This window comes from Rhizophagus irregularis, chromosome 13, assembly GCF_026210795.1.
Source record: "Rhizophagus irregularis chromosome 13, complete sequence".
In the NCBI taxonomy this organism is placed as follows: domain Eukaryota; kingdom Fungi; phylum Glomeromycota; class Glomeromycetes; order Glomerales; family Glomeraceae; genus Rhizophagus; species Rhizophagus irregularis.
Genome location: NC_089441.1, coordinates 3,345,485 through 3,367,698, shown reverse-complemented (window position 1 = coordinate 3,367,698; position 22,214 = coordinate 3,345,485). Strand labels below are relative to the sequence as shown.

The following is a 22,214-nucleotide window of genomic DNA, read 5'->3' as shown; positions in this document are numbered from 1 at the left end:
TTTTGATAAGAAAAATCTAAATCTATTCATCTTTTTTTTTCAACAATTCGATGATTGAAAATGATTTATCTACATCATTATCAAAAGGAGAAAATAATAATTCTTCATTATTAACACGTAACGAATTAAGAAAACTAAAAAAAGTCCAATTAAAAAAATTACAGGCTCAACAAGTTATAGAAAGAATTGAAAAAGCTCCTTTTAAAAAAATCTTTTCTTCGGAACCTACACAGTATTTATGTTTAACTAACATTTGCTTTGGTGGTATCGGAGGAGTAACTACAGAAAAGATATCTAATATTTTCAAGTCTTTTAATGGTTATCTTGGACTAAAATTAACTCATGGCAAGGTAAACTATCATTTATATTTCAAGATTTAGATTTGTTTGATTATTATTTACCATTTTTGCAGCCATATTCCTTTATTATATTTAATACACCTTCTGATGCATCTCGTGCAAGGGAAACACTTAATGAGAAACCATGCGATGATTTAGATGGAAAAATGATGTTTATTGAATATGTTAATTTAACATATAACAATTTTATAAACCAAATCAAGAATTCAGACAAAGTTGAAATTCCAGGACTAATATTAATAGAAGACTTTATTACGGTCAAACAAGAAAAAAACATTTTACAACATGTATATTCAACAAAATCATGGATTCCAGTTCAAGATCGGATTGTTGTATGTATTTGTTTTATTTATTAATTAACTGGGACCCAGATTTTTTTAAAAAAAATCAGATGCGAATTTAATTTATTTCCTTTATTTTTTAGTTACATTATGGTTACTCTTTTAATTATGATTTAAACGAAGTTGGAACAAAATTATCAAATTTAGAACTTCCATCGTATATGAATCCATTACTTGAAAAATTAAATAAGTTATTTCCTTCAATGCCTAAATTTGAACAATTGACTATACAACTTTATCCAGTTGGCACGGGAATTCCACCTCATATGGATCATCATTCTTCTTTTGGTCCAAATGTTATTGCTTTTAGTTTAGAAAATCCTGTTATAATGGAATTTAAGAATTTAAAAACTGATAAAGTAGTAAATATTGATTTACCAAGAAGATCTTTAATGATGCTTAAAGATGATGTAAGATATGCTTGGAGCCATGCTGTAAGGTTTGTATAGGGATGTAAATTGGAACTTACGAAGTTTTTATTTTAACAAAGTATTTTTTTCTTTCTTATCTTCAAAAGGGCTCGAAAAAGTGATTTATTAGAAAATGGACAGGTAAGAGAACGTGGACAAAGAATTTCGCTTACATTACGTACAGTTAACCCAGATAGAATTTGTAAATGTTCTTGGCCAGAATTATGTGACCGTAATATCAACTCAAAGAGTTGAGAATTCCTGAATATAGGTCCATTGTGTCATATATTTCATATTAAAGTTAATATAGTTTTATTCGTAATAAAATTTTCTTTTTTAACAATAAAGCTGAAGTAAAAATGTACGATAAATGTTTAATCACTCTAACATTGTGAACATATAAAATGAAGAAAATATGCTCCAATTTTTTATTCTATGTCGAATTAGTAAAATCACGATTTGTTCTTACTGTAATGTAAGAATAAATAATCATATATCTTTGGATGATTCCATATTAGAAACTTCAGCTTTGGCCTGTTTTTCTTGATCTTCTTTCAAAGCTTTAGTGAAAATGTTACTAAGAAATACTGGTTTAAAACTATAAATATCTAATTAGAAACAAAAAATACTTAAAATAATTATGTAGAGCAAAAAAATTGCATTGGAAATATACTTTTTGCAATTTTTTTCTTTTTTTGCTTGCAACAGCTTGGTACATGGTGACAAGTTTCTATCTGTCGGAGAAACGAAACTTTTTTAAAGAAAATAAGAATAATTAATTTCAGATGCACATTATATCTCCTTTTCTTTTAATTAACTTACTTTTGTGTAGTCTTCGGTGGTAAGATTTCTCTAGAACGTTCGGATTTTCGGATGTGCATTTCCTGTATTTCAATAAAATTTGTAGAATTATCGAGTGAGTTATGATCTACTTGTACGATAGCAGACTGTTGACTCATTTTATGATATGTTAAAAATTTCTTTAACGGTTATGAAAAGGAAAGAACAAGTAGAAAATAAAAGATATCTGATGGTGGTGTTTGAGTTATTATAAAACGCGTTATCGACCAATCAAACTTTAGAATTAGAAATATATGTAATCACTGACGTAAATATTTGAGTAAATAAAATTTACTGTTCTAGCTTGATTTTATTAATAGTGTAATGGTGATTTCTAAAAATTTACATATTATTTATTTATTTATTTATTTGTCATTTATTTTATTTTGACAAACGATTATTATAAGTGATCCCGCCCATTGTGTAAAATTTCGATGAGTAGGACTGCAAAAAAAATGTAAAATTAAAATTTTTTAAAAAAAGGAAAATTATTTTATGCATCAATGTTCATAGGTTCAGAGACAGGAGTCTTAGAGCTACGAGTGGCTCTAGTGGAACGGCGTTTTGTAGGTGCTGGCTTTGGAGCTGCCTTCGCAACTCGCTTCCTCTTTTTTCCTCCAACTGAAGAAGCCGGTGTTGTAACACCACTGCCTTCCGTTTCTGCCATTGGCGGCTCTTCTTCATGCCATAAGTCTTCGAGGCTCTTTGATGACCCGACTACAGAACTTGTGGTTGGCGCGTCCTTCTTACGACGCTTTAACGAACGGCCCTTTTTCTTGATGTCTTCTTCCTCGGCCTTACGTTTCAATTGAAGTTTAGCTTCGAGTTCATCGTCTTCGAGAAGTAAAGATACAATTTCGCGAGGCTTAAAGTCCACTTGTTTAAATTCACCACCAGATATAACAACCTTTTGGATCTATTATTAACAATAATGGAAATTTTATGAGTTTAAAATAATTATATATGATATAAATAACCTAAGGTGACTACCTCATCTTTTTGTTTGGCTCGCTGTAAGATCCTCTCTTCGATCGTGCCTTTTGTTATGAGTCTGTATACTGTTACTTGTTTTGTTTGACCTAAACGATGTGCACGGTCCATAGCCTTTAAAAGATGGTAGCAATATTAATATACGTTATAAATTTATATGTTATATTGAACAATTATTATATAAAAGATTTCATGTACCTGTTGATCAACCGTAGGGTTCCAATCACTGTCATAAAAAATGACTGTATCCGCTGCAGTCAAATTAATGCCAAGTCCACCAGCGCGTGTACTTAATAAGAATATGAATATTTCGGGCCTAAATAAATTTAACAATAGTTTATGATTTGAAACCAAATTGAATAGTAGCAACGTTGGGCAAAAATTCACCTGGATGATTTTGTGCCGTAATAATACTTACTTAGTTTGCCAATCCTCGACCATATCACGACGATCTGAAATCTTAGAAGAACCATCAAGTCTCAAATATTTGTACTGGCGATATGAGAGATATTCTTCCATTAGGTCAATCATGCGTGTCATTTGGAAATAAATTAAGACACGATGTCCACCAGCTCTAAGTTCTTCAAGCAGTTTATCAAGCTTGTATAATTTTCCTGAATCCATAATTAATTTTTTCACAGCTAGGAAATAATAATTTAAGTTAACTTTCTATAATATAAAAAGAATGATTTTAGTTACGCATACCTGGAACACGCATATGTGAAAAGCCTTGGCCTCGTAATAATGGTCGTCCAATTATACTTTTTCCTTCGGGACCTGTTAAGAATTGACCAATAGGACTGAAAACTCGGTCTTTCTCACTCAATAATTTATCGACCCCGATTAGAGTAGCTCTTATTGAATTATCAAACATAGTCCGTTCTTTATCATTGTAAAAACACTTGTCACGACAGACAAACTCAATAGGTGGAGCGATCACCTTTGGTATATAGCACGGATCTAGAACAGCAAGCTCATACTGTGATGATTGTGCAAATATATTTGTCAAATTACCCAATACAGATGACTCATCAGCATTTATGGGTGATATCGACGATGAAGTTTCCATGATCAAAAAGCGAGCATAAGTATTAACCGGCGCGTCTTGATAACTAATAAAAAAAAAATGAATTTATGATCGACCGATGGTTCAGATAAAAAAAAAAGATTCATTTACTACCTTTCATCCTGAGTTAAGTAAAATCTTCTTCGCGAACACTGTGTTCTTTGCAAAAGGTGGATAATCCATCTTTTTATTATATGCCCAAAGAAAATTTGTGATGCTCCTGAAGGAGATGTATCAATAAATTTCAAGAAAGTGAAAGTGTCTAAGAGATTAAAATAATATTAGAATTTTAGAATTAAAGATTAATATATTAATTTAGAAAAATTATGTAAATTATTAATATTTAAACTTGCCACTTTCACTATCGCGCAAGGACTCATTTATGTAATCAGGTCGCCAAATGTTCATCAAATGATTAAATGTTTTAGTTCGGAATCCTGCATTAGAATGATGGCTAGGAATATTTAAAATACCTATAGTCCGCATAAAAACGTACAAATAAAAATTATTACGAGTACTAATATTATTTACAAATATTATTATTGAGAATTACAAACCGCCATATCGATATACTGTTTTAGGTATTTCGTATTTGATCAAATTTTTTGTTGAATAAGGAAGATATAAATTATCTCCTTCGCGCGAGATCATCCAAGTCAAACTGTATTTACAGAAGGAGAAAGGAGCTACTACATCTGCTCGTTCAAATAATTCTGGATGATTGCAAACCTTACGGAATTGCATAACCAAATTCATCAAACTATCAACGCTGTCATTATCCGGTAATGTAGCAGCCTTTTCCAATAATTCAGACACTGAAATTTTTTCACGCAATCCACGATAAAGCATTCGTTGTCTTGCAGTCAATTGGCAGTATACTTCCTTCTCAATTTTATCACCAAGTTCATTCTGAACATTTTTCTTAACACGACGCAACATAAACGGTTTTAAAATCATATGCAATCTCTTAAGTTGATGTTCATTTAATGAACCTTTATTTTCAGCATGACTTTCAATGTCCTTAGAGAACCATTCACTGAACTCTTGATGTGAATCAAAGAGTGTTGGCATAATAAAATGTAAAAGTGCCCATAATTCTTGCATACTATTTTGTATCGGTGTGCCAGTTAACAGTAGTCTATTGCGACATTGAAAACCTAGTAAAGTCTTCCATCGAGCACTGAAACAATATTATTATAAAAGTGTTAAAATAACTAACACTTTTTAAGTTTCACAAACAAAAAGCAGCTATCGTTACCTTGAAGAACTTTTGATGGCTTGTGCTTCGTCCAAAATCATATATTGCCATTTTGTCCTCTCGAAATTCGCTTTGTCCTGAACAATCTACAAATGTACATAAATTTAAAATTAATTAAATCACTAATTAGATATATGAGTATTAATAATTGTAGTTACCAGTTGGTAGCTTGTAATTACTACATGGAAAGGTGCATCAGCATTGAAAATCATATTCTTCTTATTTAAAGTTTTTCGTAATACATTTCGATCCTTGGGATTTCCCCAATATGGTAATGTCTTGAAGCTAGGGAGGAATTCTGAAATTTCCTTTTGCCAATTATGAAGGGTTGAAGCTGGAGCAATGACTAAAAAAGGACCCCAAATATTATGCGCCTTGAAAAAAATTCAGGGTTAGGGAATTTTAATTAATAATAAAAATAGAATTTGATATTTGAAACTTACTTCTGCGAGATGTGCCATCAATGATATGGATTGAACTGTTTTCCCCAAACCCTATAAATTGCATTACTATTAATGTACATTAAAATTTAAATAAATAACGGGAACCTATATCTACCATTTCATCGGCCAATATTCCGTTAATACCCTTTACAAAATTTATTATTAATTTTAAATGTCAAACGTTATGTTTTTAATAATCATATAGGATTTAATAAATGAATATATTATTTACTTGTTCATAGAGATTAGCTAACCAATTCAATCCTCTCAACTGATAATCCTTTAAAGTAACTTTTGCGAGTAAAGATGGTTGTTTTATTTCTGCAGCTGACGGCATACTTGAAGGATTTTGGAAGTTCATATGATCCACTTATTAAAGAATTATAAATTACCAGCGAAGGATTAGTAAAAGCAAAGTTCAAAAAATAATGACTAATAATAAAAAAGAAACTTACAATCGTTATTAGATAGCGAAAGATCAGATTTACCAGAAGCTATATGTAGAGCTTTTCTTTCCCCATCAAAAATCTTAGTATGTGCCTTAACTTGCGCAAGAGCATTCTTGGCACTTGCACGAGCTTTCGCTGCAAGTGTGATATCATCCTCTATAAAAAGCATATATTAAAATAAATGTTAAAATATGATAATAGAGTATGAATTAATAGAAATTAGTATTAAATTCTTAAACCTTCGTCAAAATTGATATCTTTGAAAGAAGTAGGTGCTTGAGAATCGGTTTCAGCATCTATTTCTGTATCATTGTTTGTATCGTCAGAAGAAGATCCAGTTTCTTGAATGCTACTTACAGCAACAACAGATACCGAAGATTCTCCATGTTCATCTTCAGCTAGTAAAAAAAAAATATGAATGTGAATATATCAAATTAATAGTATGCGATTATCAAAAAAAAATCCACGTACGATTTATTTTTTTGCCAACGAAATGACTATAAAGCTCGGTTTGCGTAATAAGGAAATTAAGTTTGCGCGCTTGTCTCTTAGCTTCTCGTAACTCCTCTTCAATTCTCATCTTTTCCAAAGCTTCTTTTTCGGCTTTTTTACGTAGCTCACGTTCTTCTTTTTCATTGCGTTTCCAAAACATCAGCATCTATGTGATAACGAGAAACCAGTAAGCGTATTTAAAATACGCACTATGCCTATCAATTAAATTACCAGAGAATATCAATTAGGTACCTGTCGCATTGCTTGTTTAGCTTTGGTTTGAATATCCTTTTGGGATCTGTAGCACTTTGTAGTAGCTTTACGAGCTTCTTTTTGACAAATTTGAGCAATTTTGCGAGCGTTGTTTGTTCGTGACGTAATCGATTGATTTACGATCTTATGTACCTGTTAAAATAATAAAAGTTGTAGAAATCAATTTAAGAAGATTGTTAGAAAAATGATCCAGTTTGTAAAAATCTTACTCTTGGTATTGCATTTCGGACGATATCTTTCCATATTCTTCTTCGTTCTTCTAACTCTAATGCTTCCTTTTGTTTTCGAATCTTCAAAGAAATAGATTCACGCTTCTTATCATCAATTTCACTCTTTAATTATATAATAAATCGTATATGTTAATAATGAAACTTATAGATATATATTAAATTCAACTATTACCTCAGTTTCAATTTCCGGAAATAGCAGCTTCTTGGCCCGTTTTGTATCATGCTTCTTCTTCGCTTTGCGCGGAGCTCGCTTTCGTTTCTTATTAATATTATCTGTCTCTGTTACCTTAGCAATGATTGCTTTGCGATTGTTAATACGAGTTAGAAATTTTCTGCGCAGTTTTTCTCTCTTTTCCTAAGTTTTATACCATTAAGTTTATTTAGTTTTAAACCGAAAAAATTAATTTTAAATTACTAAAATTACTTACTTTGCATCGCTTTTCATACTCATCTATAGTACGTTTGGTACGCTGATGTAATTGTATCATGTACTTTACGACATCTTCACTATATCTTCCTTCTAAGCTAAAATCAGAATTACTATCTTCAGTGTCACTCAAATCACTACTTGAAGAATCACTGCTCGGTTCACTTAATGCATATTTTGATTTCATCTCTGCAGCCGTTACCGTTGATGAACCCGAAGTATGTCCTATGTCTTTGCGCTGAGCCTGAATATTCTTATTTGAACGTGACGGTTTGGGAGATTCCAATCTACTTGGTGGCTTAGGATTAACGGAATAACGTTGTTGCTTATTTTTCTGATTCTGAATAATTTTTAATTTCTGTTGAGGTGAAGGTTGTATAACTTCTGGTACCTTTGAAACTTGAGAAGCCTGCGATACTGAACCAAGAGAAGAAGAACTTGCAGCTCTACGGACTCGAATTGCTTTTATAGGTTTAGTGACTTGGGAAGTTTGAGATGCCGAATCAAGAGACGAAGAACTTGCAGCTCTACGTAATCGAACAGTTTTTATATTTTTTTGAGCTTGGGAGGCCTGTGATACTGAGCCTATTGATGAAGAACTTGCAGCTCTACGGCTTCGAGCGGGCTTGGTTTTCGTAGCTTGAGGTATATGAGTAGTTTTTGTACCTTTAGGTGACTCTTGCTCTTGTATCGCTCGTGATGATGTCTGTGCAGGATTTTGAATTGGTTTTGATTTCTTAGATCGGTTAAAATAAAAGGAAATATTAAATTCATGTTTTTCTATGTACAAATTTCTTATAAACTAAATAATTTACCACTGGCAATCCGGTTTTTGACTCTGAAGGTTTTCGTACCGGTGGAAGTAGATTTTCTTCTTCGGTTGTATCCCCCGATTGTGCTGAATCTCTTACATCATTATCAGTGTTGACATCAGTTACAGTAGCAGCACTGTCTTTGTCGTCAGCGCTGTCTGACGTCGTTGTTTGCGCTACCGCTGATCTTCTACTATATTCGTCATATGCACCAGAACCATTTTGTGATTTTGAATAAGAGTAATCCAAATCTTCGCTCGGGTCTCCGCTCAAAAGTTGTGGAATTGACATTACAGGTGGCGGGCGCAATAATGTCTAAAATCAAGATAAATAATATAATGCAAGTTAGAAGATATTAATTAAAATACTATTTTAAGATTTGCTTTCATAAATAGAATTAAATCCAATAAACATTAGATTTTATTTACCTCTTGTGGAACTATACTGGTTCCTTCGCGAATACGGTGTACGGGAGCTTGACTTACGCCCGAGTTGAAATATGGTAAGGATGATGGTCCTTGATGTGTGAAAAATTTGAAAGTTAAAATATCTTTATCTAAACTATTACACAAAGATCAATCATAGCTTTTAATTGTTTTACCGTGATCGATTTTATATGGAGGATTTTGTAACTATCAATAATAAAAAAAAGAAAATACACCGAAAAATTACGTTGTTTAAATAAGATTAAAAAAATTTTACAGTATATACGCGCTGCGCAAAGAAAAGCTTTAAAAACTTACTTGGCGGGTCGGAGACTCTGTAAATTCCCAGTTGGCAGTACTAAAAGGCGGAATAGGCTGATGTTGTATAGGCACAGAGTGTGGCAATGATGAGGAATAATCAGTATGATTGTGCCCGTAATGTGAACTACTTGACGGCTGAGAATGATATGAAAAAGGAATTGTTGGTTGTGTATAGTGTTGTGTATTGTGTTGTGTTATAGGTGGTAAATAGTTTGTAATCGGTTGTTCTTCGGAGGAATTCAGTAAAGTGTTTAAATTGAACGAAGAAGAACGTGTAGAAGTAGGTGGTGGTAATAAAGGTGGCTGACCCTGAGGTTGTTGGTCTGAAGAGTAAGACCTTGAAGTATGTGAACGATCTCTTGGGTAATTATATGAACTCATAATTATTTTGAGAAAAGTCAACGTTTTCTTGAATTTATTTTTCGTTGAAAATTCTCAGATACGGTAACGAATTTCGGCTAAAATGTTAAGTTGATAGTATGTTTTTATAATAAAAGATTATAAACAAAGTTACACAACATTGAATATTAGTTGTATCACAAATAAAATAATGAATGTAAAAAAGTAGTTAACAGTGATCAAATTCGCCACAGAGATTCCGATTTGCTAAAGATTACCATTTACTAATAGATTTTATACTAACACTTGATCAAATGTAAATATTTTTCCCCACAAGACGTGTTAACAAGCGAACAGTTATATCACGTGAGCAGGAAATCGCGTTTTATCTTTTATGAAGTTATTTTATTCGAATCATAAGAAAAAATGATTGAGGCAAAATTTTAGCTTTTAATCAAATATAATAATTTAATTATTTTTACACGTCGAATTTTCTTTGCGGTACTTGATCAGTAATTTTCAATGATGAAACAATCTTAAATTAGTGTGCATTAGAACAATTCCATGTTCATCGGCTGCTTTAATAACTACGTCGTCTTGCACTGATCCACTTGGGGCAGCAATATAAGAAACACCCGATTGATATGCTCTATGAATGTTATCAGGGAAAGGAAAGAAAGCATCCGACGAAAGGGAAACACCCGACAAAGATGCTAAATGCTTATTACGTTCCTCCTTTGTTAATGGTTCGGGAATTGTGTTAAACTGTGATTCCCATGCAACGCGCTCGGAACCCTACATGTTAATTAAATATGCAATAAAATCATTATTTCAATCAATGGAAGTCAATTAACATTTATAAATTCATATATACCTCGCCAATTTTGTCAAGTATATACAAGTCGATTGCATTACTTTTGTCAGCTCTTTTTGATTCTTTCTTGAAATCAAAGGCCAAAACCTTGGGGTGATGACGTAACCACCAATTGTCTGCCTTGTCTCCTGCAAGCCTTGTACAATGAATACGCGATTGTTGTCCAGCACCCAATCCAATTACCATACCATTTCTTGCATAGCAAACGGAATTAGATTGTGTATACTTTAAAGAGATTGTAGCAACAATTAAATCGGTGATTGCTGACTCGGGAAGCTAAACATTTAAACCAGTTAAAAAAACATAAAATAAAAATCATCATAAAATCAAAGATTGCATACATTTTTATTCTTTGTTGTAATATTGTTGAATAAGTTCGCGTCAATTTGAACATTATTACGTTTTTGTTGTAGATATAATCCATAAACTTGACGTGTTTCCAATTCTGGTGGTTCATAGTTAGGATCAATCTAATAATATATTTTTAACCATATTTAATTTTTATGTCACGAGATTTTTAAAATATATAGTTAATATAATACAACCTGAAGAACAGTGTATTTACCGCCTTTTTTCTTACGCAAGATTTCAAGAGCTTCTGTCTCGTAACCAGGCGCGATTATACCATCCGATACCTATCGATGACATAGATCGCTTTTAAGGCAGTTTATATATAAATTTATAAAATCTAACTTTCAAACAACAATACCTCACGTGATATGATCTTTGCAGTGGGAACATCAACAGTATCACTCAAAGCGATCCAATCTCCAAAAGAAGACATTCTATCTGCGCCTATTAATTAATATATGAAACATGTGAAACAAGATACTGTAATTAAGCTTATGTTGCATAGATATAATAAATAAATACCTCGGGCACGAGCATATGCATTGGCCAAGGGCGTTAATTCTTTTATATCATCTACAAAATAAACTTTTTTCTCAATATCACTCAAAGGGATTCCAACTGCGGCTCCAGCGGGGGATACGTGTTTAAATGATGCGGCAGCAGGAAGTTTAAGGACGGTTTTCAATTCCTAATATTTGTGTAAAACGAAAACATATATAATTAAAGTGACAAATTTTTGAATAGGCTTAACGTGAAAGCTCATAAGAAACCTTGACCAAAGGCCATCCGTTAAGTGCATCAAGAAGATTGATATAACCAGGTGATCCGGCGAGAACTAATAACACTTTATGATTAATAATGATATCATCAAATATTCTATTTTAAGAAATGTAAATTAAACCTTGAATTGGAAGTTGACCACCCTTTACGAAAACTTGAGCAGGTTTTTGATGTGGGTTTGCACCATATCGCAAAGTAAGTTGTGAAATATTCTTGGCATATTGCTGTCTGAAATAATTGGATATTGCTTCATCATAATCAGCTGTATGATCGAAAGCCTACATATTACGTTAATGTAATTAAATGCTAAAGATTTTATAAATAATACATAATGAATTGTTACGTACCTTCAAAGCAAACCAATTACGTGAATTTTCAGATATACTTCCACTCTTTAATTCAGCTATGAATTTAGAATAATCTTTGGGATCAGAAAGAATTGTAACACGATCATGGTTTTTCGCCGCAGCTCTCAGCAAAGTAACACCACCTTAAAAATAAATATAGTGAATATTATATATATCCTTTCGTTCACCGTATAATAATCGGGGACAATAAATCTTACCGATATCAATTTCTTCGACAGCCTCTGTAATACTGATTCCTTCTTTCGATATCGTTTCTTTGAAAGGGTAGAGGTTGCACACAACAATGTCGATCTTATTGATATTTTGTTTAGCAAGATCAGCTTCATCGCTCGGAATATTACGAGCAAGAATACCTATGTAATTTAACCATGATCATTAAAAGACATTTATATTATCACGTGATGAAATAATACGAACCACCATGAACTGCTGGGTGCAGAGTTTTAACACGTCCACCCAATATTTCAGGAGCGTTCGTTATTTCCGATATATCCCTATTATATTTACATGCAGTTGACAATAACTGAGAATACAATTTTTATATTTCAAGAAATCATTCAAAAAAAGAGTAGTCGGTTACATACGAGATAGGAATACCTGCCTCCCGGATTTTTTTAGCTGTTCCGCCAGAGCCGAGAAGACGTATATTTAGGTCATTAAGTTCTTTTGCGAGTTCGATTAAACCAGTTTTGTCGTAAACCGATAGGATTGCTTTGCAGAAGGTAGAATTTCGATAAAGAAGTTTGGTTACTGCGCCACTTATTTGCAGTGTGTCATTAAAAGAATTTTATTTCCTTTATATTATGAACATACCTATTTTTTGTTGAGACATGCTAAAAGTTTCGTCGTAAAAAAATCGATTCAATTAGCAAATTGATGTGGAATTATTATACAAATGATTATCAAATTTTGATTATCAAAAAAAAATTTTTTTTTGGGATCAAAAAATTGAACCAATTTATTGTACAATGTTTCAAATTCAAAAATATGAGGTTGATGCTGATTTGCAAAACTTGTCTCCTGCTTCAGCGACAGAGCGTTTGATTAGAATTAATGATAAACTTGAACTTAAGAGAAAATATATCGCAAAAGAGGAAAATTTTGAAAAGAAACCTGAACTAATTAAAACTCGGGAAAGCAATGAGAATAGCATTAAAAACAAAAAAAAGAGTAAAATAAGTACAAATAAAAGAGTTGTATCTGAATTCGATCCAATATTTGAAGTAAATGAAGAAGACAAAGGAATAAACTCAGTACACCAAAGACAAATTGAACCTGAAGAATTTAAAGTGTTGCATTCGTTCCCAACATTTGATAAACCAATACAGACACCTCAAGAGGCAGCTGCCATTAAGCTATTGGGAATACCAGATTGGCTAGCAAATCCTACTGTCATAGATCCAGAAACAAAGCTTTCAATTGACGATCCTTCTCTCGGGCTATCTATTCGATTGAAAAATCGATGTAAGACATTAGGGATCCATGAATGCTTTGCAGGTTAATATTTCCTTGGTCATATAGTTGATCTTAAAATGAAACTATAAATTAATTCTATATTTCAACTTGATTGACAATAACGACCTCTTGTCAATTGCAGTTCAGACAGCAATTATCCCTTTGTTGGTACACAATCGAAGTTTATCAGACATTCATAAGCATCCTGGTGATATATGTGTTTCTGCTCCAACAGGAAGTGGAAAAACGCTCGCTTATGTTCTTCCAATTATTGAAGTAAGCATTTTTCTTAAACCCTTAATCAGGCGAACAAGATATTATATTAAAATATATTATGTCTTAAACTATAAGATCCTTTCAAAGCGCGTAGTAACACGTTTAAGGGCACTTGTTGTTCTTCCAACAAGAGACCTTGTGGCACAAGTTAAAGAAACTTTTGATGTTTTCTGTAAAGGAACGTCTTTGAAAGTAATAATATTTACATTCTATTCTAATTTATCTATTTTATTTGAATACTTTAAATTTAATTTCAATTTTGAACTTAAAGATCGGTGTAATGACAGGTCAACAGTCATTTATTCACGAACAAGAACAAATAGTTGGCAGTTCACCAGAATTGTGAGTCAGTATAGTAGTAATTTTTATATTTTAATGTATAATTAACTTATCCTAAATCATAGGTTTATGGGAGGGACAAGTAAAGTTGATATTTTAATTGCTACACCTGGCAGACTAATTGAGCATTTGTCACTGTCGCCCAATTTTACTTTGCAACACTTGCGATTTTTGGTGTGTTACTTTTTTTGGATTTAATACAAATTTTGCTATTTCTTATATGTATCTACTTTCTACCAAATTTAGATTATTGATGAAGCTGATCGACTACTTAATCAAAGTTATCAAGATTGGTTAAATCATACTCTTAAAGCTATCTGGCTTATAAGCAATGTGACTGATAAGAGAGAGACAATTAACTTTGATTCCATAGGGTTGGTACTTAAGTTGGTTTAGATGCGTGTATCATCAATATAATTACAATAACATAAAAAGTATATAAATAGATTTTCATTTAATAATGATGATGCAATATCATCTATAACGATGGAAACTTTCTTTAATTTTCCAAAAATGGACATGTCGGAAACGAAAATTTCAGCAGTAAGTTGAATTTATTCTTACATTATTCTTTATTAAAAATATTATTAATAATCTTTATATTTATCATATCAAAGATTCAAAAATTATTATTTTCAGCGACCCTTACACACAACCCGGCCAAAATTGCAAGTTTACGACTTGTAAACCCACAATATATATCCATTCAATCTTTAGATAAAGATGAAGCCGAAATTAAATATACACTTCCAACTACATTGAAAGTAAGTTAATAATTTGAAAAATTTTTGTATTTTATTTAACTTATTATTTTGGATTTATAGGAATTTATGATTATCACCTCATCATCAATGAAACCTCTTATGGTTATATATCTTCTTTACAACATTCACATATCATCTGCACTTTGTTTTACTAAGTCTGTAGATTCTGCTCATAGGCTCGCCCAATTAATACAATTATTTGAAGACTCAAGGTTAAAAGAGTCTATTCAAAAAAATAGTACTATAGATGCAATAACAAGTACTATCCCTATGGGATCGATAATTGCTGCAGAATATTCTAGTGATTTATCAAAGGATGAAAGAAAAAATGTTTTAAATAAGTTCAAACGTGGCGATATTCGTTTGTTAGTATAACATTGAAATTAATCCCGACATATTATTAGTTAATTCCGACATATTATAACTAATTCTGTCTCCTTTTTTATGTTAGATTAATATGCTCAGATTTGATAGCTCGAGGTATAGATTTAGATAGAGTGAATACAGTAATTAATTATGATGTTCCTGTTTACATGAAAAAGTATGTACACCGTGTTGGAAGAACTGCACGTGCTGGGCGTAATGGAGAAGCGTATAGTCTTGTAGAAACACAAGAGGTATGCGTTCTTAAAATTGTTTGACGATAAAAATTTGCTTTATATATATGGTTTATATATTTTCTTATTTCAATAGGTGAGATATTTTAAAAATATGTTAAAAAGAGCAGGACATTTAGATAAGGTTAAAAATATAAATATCAAGTCAAATGTACTTGACCCTATGAAGGATACTTATCAGGTTTGGATCTACTTAACTAAATTTGATTGACTAATTATTAGTTAAATAAATTAATTTTAATTTTTAATTTTAATTTTATTATTGGTTAATATCTTATAGAAAGCATTAAATACTTTTAAAGAATATATGAAAAATTCAAGAATTCATATAACTCAAAATGTTCCTATTTCTAATATAGAAATTTATGAAAATGATATGCAAAGTGATAATGCTATTCTAACTAATAGTTAATAGTTAATTTATTATAAAATAAAATAATTAATAAAATTTGTAAAATTAATAATTTATAATTTGTATATACCAATTATAGGATTCTGGATATATCTTTAAAACAAGTTATAAGTCACATTTGTTATACTTTTAATAAATTAAACTATTTTTTAAAAAATTAAAAATTAGGGTTATACATCCAATTTTAATGAAAATTTTTTATTTTATAACCCTTATTAAGTTCTATTATTTTTAAAAAAGTTCATTAAAATTGGATAAGATATTTGCAAAAAATGATTTTTTGAGTTTTAGTAAAAAGGATGATTTTATAAATTAAATATCCAGGAATAGCAAAGGAAGTAATATAATAGGTAGATTAAATTACATGTATTATTTGCTACTGTAATAATAATATTTAAAGTTATTTTAATGTAATTACATTTATCTTTTATATTAATATAAATTAGCTGATATTTATTAAAATATGTATAGGATTTTGAATATATATGCATGTTGCCAAAATAATTTTTAATTTTAGGCCAATTTTGACTTTGTAGCATAATTCCAAAGTATATAAAAATAACCAACTGAGATTTGGCAGAAAATTCTCAGATAATTTTAGTTTTATTGGCAACAATTTTGGCTAAACTTATTTACCTTTATCCACTTAATTAACTTTATATATAAGCCTTGCTAAAATTGTTGCTAATAAGGTTGAAATTATTTAAGAACTTCTCTACACTTTCTAAAATCTAGTAAAATCTTTTAACAAATTTTAGATGATTATGTTTACATATCCTATAAAAAGTATTATACTTAAAATATATTTAAAATATATTTAAAATATACTTGTAGCCAAAACCTTTTCACGTGATTTTCGGCCACATCTTTAAATCAAAATTAAGTTAAAAAATGATAAAAATTAATCTCTACATTCAGCTGAAACTATAATATAAAGTCTTTGAAGTTTCAGATGGATTTCTGGATAGTTTTTAATAATTTATTATAATTAAATTACTGAAAGGCCGAAACCTTGTCCAGCTTCATGAAGGTTTTGACTACATGTATAATTTAAAATATACTTAATTTAAAAATTGCAAAATACTTATAATATATTTTTAATATATCTAAAATATACTTAAAATTATTTTAAAATATATGTCTAATATATTTAATTTTTACCTATATACTTAAAATATATTTAAATTATATTTAAATTAAAATTTAAGTATATTATAAGACCATTATAAGTATATTTTTAGTATGTAAAAAATATATTTATAATATATTAAATTTAAATTTAAGTATAATTTAAGTATATTTTAAGTAGGTAATTACTTTGAATAACAGGCGGTTAAGATCACTAGTGTCACGTGAAATTGAATATTATTATTGATTTATTGTTGTAATAAATAAATAAAAAACATGATAATTATTGTTTAACGTGATATGTGGCTTATTGTTTACTCTTTCAGCTTATTGTTTATCCGTTTATCCCCTTACGGCCTTACTTTCTCTCAATATCCTTTTTAAAGCTCCTAACAATTCGGGTTAAACCAGGGAACTGATCCAAAACTGGCTCAAAATTCAGTTTGGTTCAGTTTGGGTATTAGAACTGAAAAACCAGCGGTTCAGTTCAGTTTAATCCAATTTTTTATAAAAATGCAAAAAATCAAATAGACGCCCGTTAAATAAGTATTTTAAATGGGGAAAAAAAAGTCCATATTTTCGGTTATACAAACTTTTTGTAATAAATTAAGTATTACGCGCATCATGTGATTTAATATTAACAATATAACAATCACTTTTTTTAAACTTTAAAAAGTCTAGTTTAAAAAAAAAGTCTAAAAATGTTTAAACTTTTTCGGAATAAACTTTTTTTTGGTAAACTTTCCTCTCTCATTTTTTCCTCTTTCCTTTCTCTTTCATAATTTCCCTTTCCCTCTTTTCATTTTTCCCCTATCTCTCTTTTTCGTACTTCCCTTTCCCTCACTTTTTTTTTTTTTTACATGATAAATTTTGATATTTTTTTGAATATTTTTGGACAAAGATTTTGGTAAAGAGGAATGTTTTTGGCCTAACTCTTTAATGAAATAATTATTAATATTTTGTTTCTTTTCTCTTTTTAGGCGACTTTTTGGTTCTTTGGACATAGGATTTTGGTGAGTATATTACTTTTTTAAAAAATTTCTTTATTTCGTTTTTTAAAATAATTACTAATTTCTTTTTTTTTCTTTTTTTTTTAGACGGCCTGGACATATAGAATCTCAGTGAGAAAATGGCCTTGGTTTTTTCATATTTTTAGACAAGTCTGGACGCGTAGGATAGGTAAGTTTCGAAAACAGAAATTTGAAACTTTAAAGAAAAGTTTTTAACTTTTTTTTTTCACTTTGTAGGAAATCGGTTCTCCGACTTGGAAACTGAAATCCTAGATAATGGCAAGTTTCAAAAAAAGGAATTCAAACCTTTTTAAAAAAAACTTTTTATCGAAAAAAATTTTTTGTAATTGATTAAAAAACAGTTTTTATTAACCTTTTTTATTTCTTTTGTAGGGGTCTGTTTCAGAACCCTTGTGAAAAGACATTTAATTACAGGACTTCTTTTATTTTGTAGTTTTCCTTTGACTTAATTATCAGAACTCTCAGTATGATAACGGTTTTATATTGTTCAGGTTGTACGAAATTAGTAGGTTGAAGGTAATTTTTGGGAAAAAAATTCAAAAATGATAAAAAATTTTGATTAACATTTTTTCTTTTTTTTTATAGGAAAGATTTCCAATTTACGTATGGGATCGGATGGTGAGTTTCAAAATTTTGAAATTAAATTATTTCAATATTGAATTTTTTTAAAGGAAATATTAATATTTACTTTTCCTCTCTTTTTTATAGGAAATGGATTTCTGGTTCTTGGGTGGATTGGATGGTAAGTTTAATTTTAGAAACTTTAAAATTTATTTAGCCATTTTTATTAATGAAATGATACCAATATTTTATTTTATTTTTATTTTACAGAAGCCTAAAGAATTACTACGGTGGTTTCAAAATTTTCCAATTACGTTTATTGATCGGAATCCATGTGTATTCTTTATTGTATGAATACATGTAATACTGAGCATGATGAAGCAAATCAAAGTTAGATTTTAAACAGATATTATTATAATGCAGTATAGATAGAAATATAGTTTATTTATGGCGTTATTATATTACTAACATAATAAACATATTTTATTATATTACTTTATTATTCATCAAAAACAGAAATGAAGTTGCCGGTTTACAGGCTTTAACGGCATTTTTAATTCCATACCACAAGAAATTTGGTCAAGAGTAATTTATTCTTGGTCTTTATTTACCACAAATTACGGTAAAATCAAGTTCGTGAATTTTATTGGAGGAAATCTTGTTTTTCGAAAAAATGAATCATTTTGAGATTTTGAGATATTTTCAACGTATTATAATTATTTATAACATTATTTTATATATTGTTGTTATATTATCACTATATGATTGCTATATAAACCAAGACATATTGTTGTCATATTTGTAAGTTTCTGCAAAGTACTACTTTAATGTTATTTAACAACATAGTTTAAATAATTTAAATGCACTGTTACGATATTTTTACAATAGTTAAAGTGATGTATCTGTAATACATTTAAAATGATTTACCATGCATAGTAACGGATATGGCAGTATATCATAATTTTTTCCATTACTTAATGTTAACTTACTCGTGAATTCAATTGGCACAGTACCGTCCCGATTCTAATTAAACATCTTAATGACATTGGATAAAAATTGAAGTTTCTGCAAAGATCATATCAGTTAAAGGAACTCCATCAGCTATTGCTTGTGAAGTCCAAATTTGCATAGCCTTATCAAGTTCTGGAAATTGAACAGAACGATGGCGAAAAATATGTGAAGTTTGTGAAGTAGATAAAACAGAAAGCCATTTTTCGTGGCTTTTCCAGATTTTATTAATAGTCGTTCTATCAATATTCAATTTTTGATATTTTTTATTAAAAAATGAAGCAACACCACCTTGATTTACATTGGGATTTGTTACCATATATTCACAGATTTCTCTCTTAATATCAAAACTAATAGCAGTACGAGTTCTTTTTAGTTGGATTGGTGGCATTTTTATATAAGTAAAATAAACAAAACTGCGTAAACTGCGTAAAATGCAAGAACTGCGTAAAATGCAAGAACTGCGCAAAATGCACAAACTGCGCATTATAGACGCGTTTTATCTATAGATCATCATAGTCGCACAATATCATTTAACATGTGATTATAGTGATTATATAGGGGGGAAATTTTTACTGTGATTATATAAGGGGCGAATTTCTTATATCTACTATAATATCGGGCCTTATAACTGGTGTGATTATATTTTATAATATATCTGTGATTATGAAGAGGGTATTTTCTATTTAAAAAGGTTGGGACTAAATGATAGTGTGACTAAAGTGGAGGAGTGATTATATAGAGGGTGACTATAGAAGGGGACGACTGTATTTGAATATTAGGTGAATTTTAGGTTGATTAGCCGATTTTTTTTTTGATTTCAACCAGCATCAATCAGCCATTAATCAAATATGATAATTTTTTGCCAAATTTTTATTGAATTTTTATTGAATTTTTATTGAATTGTCAATTTTTCATAAATATGAAGTACATATTTGAATATTGGGCAAATTTTAGGTTGATTTGTCATTTATTTTGTCTGATTTTTTTTTTGATTTCAACCAGTATTAATCAGCCGTCAATCAAATATAATGATTTTTTGCCAAATTTTTATTGAATTTTTATTGTATTTTTACTGAATTGTCAATTTTCTATAAATCGGAAGTGCATATTTGAATATTGGGCAAATTTTAGGTTAATTTGCCATTTGTCTGATTTTTTTTTGATTTCAACTAGCATCAATCAACCATCAATCAAATATGATGATTTTTTGCTGGATTTTTATTAAATTGTCTGATTGGCATCAATCAGATGTGCTGATTTGTAATGTTAGTCGATTTTGGTCTGATTTTTGCTGATTTTCCATATGTCCGATTTTTTTGATTTTGACCTGTGTGCCTGAAACTCATCATTAGGACGTGCCAGAAATTACGTGATTTAGTGGGTGGGTGGGGGTCAGGTCCTGCAATCAGGTGTCACAATATATCTTTTATGGTAATAGTATATCTTCTATAATAAATAATATATAATTTGTTTATTAAGAAGCTTTTTTTGCAATTATCTCACCATCTAAAAGTCCAATTTTAAATATTTTTTTGTTTTATAAAGTATAAAGAGAGCTACAAAATAAAAAAAAGTTTATGCAAATTGAATTATTGGATAGTAAAATAATTGTATTATAATATATATGTAATATATAGTAATTTATTTATTAAAAAGTTTTTTTGCAATTAACTTACTATATAGCAGTTCAATTTTAATGAATTTTTTTTGTTTTGTAAAGCATAAAGAGGTCTACAAAACAAAAAAAAAGTTTATGCAAATTGGATTATTGGATAGTGAAAAAACTGTATTATAATATATATATAATATATGGTAATTTATTTATTAATAAGTTTTTTTGCAATTATTTTACCATCTAGCAGTTCAATTTCAATGAATTTTTATTTTATTTTATAAAGCATAAATGGGGCTACAAAACAAAAAAAAGTTTATGTAAATTGGATTATTAGATAGCAAACTAATTGTATTATAATATATATATTAATATAATATATTACATCAGGAAATTTGTTTAGGCGTAATTTAGTGTAATATTTTGAAGGTGGTGTAAAATTTCGAAATATTACACTAAAAACGTAATAATACAAAAATTTATGCTCTTAAATTTGAATAATTATAGTAATTTAAGAATATTTCACTATTTACTGATCCAATCAAGACGATCTATAGCTCATTGGAATCAGCTCATCAAGACAGATCGAATGGTAGTAAAATCACATTTTTACAGTTGATAGAATGCTCTATAGTATGCAGTAAAGTTTTAAATTAATAGAAAGTCATCTATCAAACGTAAAGATGCGATTTTACTACCATTCGATTCGTCTTGATGAGCTGATTCCAATGAGCTATAGATCGTCTTGATTGGATCAGTAGATAGCGAAATATTCTCTTAAATTACTATAATTATTCAAATTTAAGAGCCTAAACTTTTGTAATATTACGTTTTTAGTGTAATATTTCAAAATTTTACACCACCTTTGAAATATTACCCTAAATTACGCCTAAACAAATTTCCTGATGTATATATTATACTGTATATATTTTTTTAGCCAATCAGAATTCAATCACATGGTGGGTAGGAAGGGTTAGGTCTCTAATTGAGCATAATCACGTGATTTCTGGCATGCCCCTTATCTTTGTATTTTTCACATCCAAGAAAACCTACGAAAAAAATTTAGCAAGTAAATTAGGGAAGAAGGAATATAAAGAATTCTACAAAGAATTTTTACATACTTGAAATAGCCTATTTGAAAATGATTTTCATCATCGCTG

At 29.7% G+C, this 22,214-nt stretch overlaps 5 protein-coding genes across 7 annotated transcripts; 2 read left to right on the top strand and 3 right to left on the bottom strand.

Annotated features, from left to right (window-relative positions):
* Positions 1 to 50: 50 nt before the first annotated feature.
* Positions 51 to 1,365, top strand: OCT59_005307 (uncharacterized protein; the record flags this gene model as incomplete). Its single annotated transcript, XM_066138291.1, has 4 exons — positions 51 to 350; positions 563 to 691; positions 784 to 1,139; positions 1,218 to 1,365. The coding sequence occupies 4 exons, from the start codon at positions 51 to 53 to the stop codon at positions 1,363 to 1,365; spliced, it is 933 nt and encodes a 310-aa protein (XP_065997444.1).
* A 32-nt stretch (positions 1,366 to 1,397) lies between these two features.
* OCT59_005306 (uncharacterized protein) lies at positions 1,398 to 2,169 on the bottom strand. 2 transcript variants are annotated; one of them, XM_025318315.2, is made up of 3 exons: positions 1,933 to 2,169; positions 1,784 to 1,861; positions 1,398 to 1,708 (listed from the first exon to the last, which is right to left on the bottom strand). In XM_025318315.2, exons 1-3 carry the CDS (start codon positions 2,067 to 2,069, stop codon positions 1,600 to 1,602), a joined length of 324 nt encoding a protein of 107 aa, XP_025176541.1. In that variant the 5' UTR covers positions 2,070 to 2,169; the 3' UTR covers positions 1,398 to 1,599. The 2 variants fall into 2 exon arrangements, with proteins under 2 accessions (XP_025176541.1, XP_065997443.1); XM_066138289.1 differs by having other exon boundaries at positions 1,398 to 1,670.
* Positions 2,170 to 2,236: 67 nt separating this feature from the next.
* On the bottom strand, positions 2,237 to 9,517 carry OCT59_005305 (uncharacterized protein; the record flags this gene model as incomplete). Its single annotated transcript, XM_066138288.1, has 24 exons — positions 2,237 to 2,866; positions 2,941 to 3,054; positions 3,139 to 3,256; positions 3,359 to 3,581; positions 3,646 to 4,052; positions 4,121 to 4,268; positions 4,360 to 4,479; positions 4,564 to 5,186; positions 5,265 to 5,350; positions 5,423 to 5,638; positions 5,708 to 5,758; positions 5,823 to 5,852; positions 5,940 to 6,076; positions 6,163 to 6,312; positions 6,396 to 6,554; positions 6,628 to 6,814; positions 6,901 to 7,053; positions 7,131 to 7,253; positions 7,324 to 7,506; positions 7,580 to 8,314; positions 8,394 to 8,705; positions 8,819 to 8,907; positions 8,992 to 9,022; positions 9,134 to 9,517. The coding sequence occupies 24 exons, from the start codon at positions 9,515 to 9,517 to the stop codon at positions 2,444 to 2,446; spliced, it is 5,202 nt and encodes a 1,733-aa protein (XP_065997442.1). The 3' UTR covers positions 2,237 to 2,443.
* Positions 9,518 to 9,871: 354 nt separating this feature from the next.
* Positions 9,872 to 12,680, bottom strand: OCT59_005304 (Bifunctional purine biosynthesis protein ade10; the record flags this gene model as incomplete). The annotated part of the gene is made up of 13 exons (XM_025318313.2): positions 9,872 to 10,270; positions 10,350 to 10,625; positions 10,691 to 10,819; positions 10,895 to 10,984; positions 11,059 to 11,144; positions 11,223 to 11,388; positions 11,471 to 11,535; positions 11,602 to 11,758; positions 11,828 to 11,970; positions 12,046 to 12,201; positions 12,266 to 12,342; positions 12,433 to 12,559; positions 12,662 to 12,680. 13 exons carry the CDS (start codon positions 12,678 to 12,680, stop codon positions 9,995 to 9,997), a joined length of 1,767 nt encoding a protein of 588 aa, XP_025176539.1. The 3' UTR covers positions 9,872 to 9,994.
* Positions 12,681 to 12,798: 118 nt separating this feature from the next.
* On the top strand, positions 12,799 to 15,864 carry OCT59_005303 (uncharacterized protein). 2 transcript variants are annotated; one of them, XM_025326349.2, is made up of 12 exons: positions 12,799 to 13,345; positions 13,446 to 13,579; positions 13,655 to 13,771; positions 13,851 to 13,921; positions 13,984 to 14,092; positions 14,165 to 14,292; positions 14,365 to 14,461; positions 14,536 to 14,682; positions 14,743 to 15,047; positions 15,134 to 15,299; positions 15,376 to 15,480; positions 15,580 to 15,864. In XM_025326349.2, the coding sequence occupies exons 1-12, from the start codon at positions 12,817 to 12,819 to the stop codon at positions 15,709 to 15,711; spliced, it is 2,040 nt and encodes a 679-aa protein (XP_025176538.1). In that variant the 5' UTR covers positions 12,799 to 12,816; the 3' UTR covers positions 15,712 to 15,864. The 2 variants fall into 2 exon arrangements, with proteins under 2 accessions (XP_025176538.1, XP_065997441.1); XM_066138287.1 differs by having other exon boundaries at positions 15,376 to 15,763.
* The last annotated feature ends 6,350 nt before the right edge of the window (positions 15,865 to 22,214 follow it).

Bases quoted from the DNA above. Each gene is read 5' to 3' on its own strand.
- OCT59_005303 (XM_025326349.2), top strand. From the start codon at position 12,817: ATGTTTCAAATTCAAAAATATGAGGTTGATGCTGATTTGCAAAACTTG. The intron at 13,580-13,654 runs GTAAGCATTTTT...TTAAACTATAAG, and splicing joins ATGTTCTTCCAATTATTGAA to ATCCTTTCAAAGCGCGTAGT. The intron at 13,772-13,850 runs GTAATAATATTT...TTGAACTTAAAG, and splicing joins GTAAAGGAACGTCTTTGAAA to ATCGGTGTAATGACAGGTCA.
- OCT59_005306 (XM_025318315.2), bottom strand. From the start codon at position 2,069: ATGAGTCAACAGTCTGCTATCGTACAAGTAGATCATAACTCACTCGAT. The intron at 1,862-1,932 runs GTAAGTTAATTA...TCTTTAAAAAAG, and splicing joins CCACCGAAGACTACACAAAA to TTTCGTTTCTCCGACAGATA. The intron at 1,709-1,783 runs GTATATTTCCAA...AGATATTTATAG, and splicing joins AAAGAAAAAAATTGCAAAAA to TTTTAAACCAGTATTTCTTA.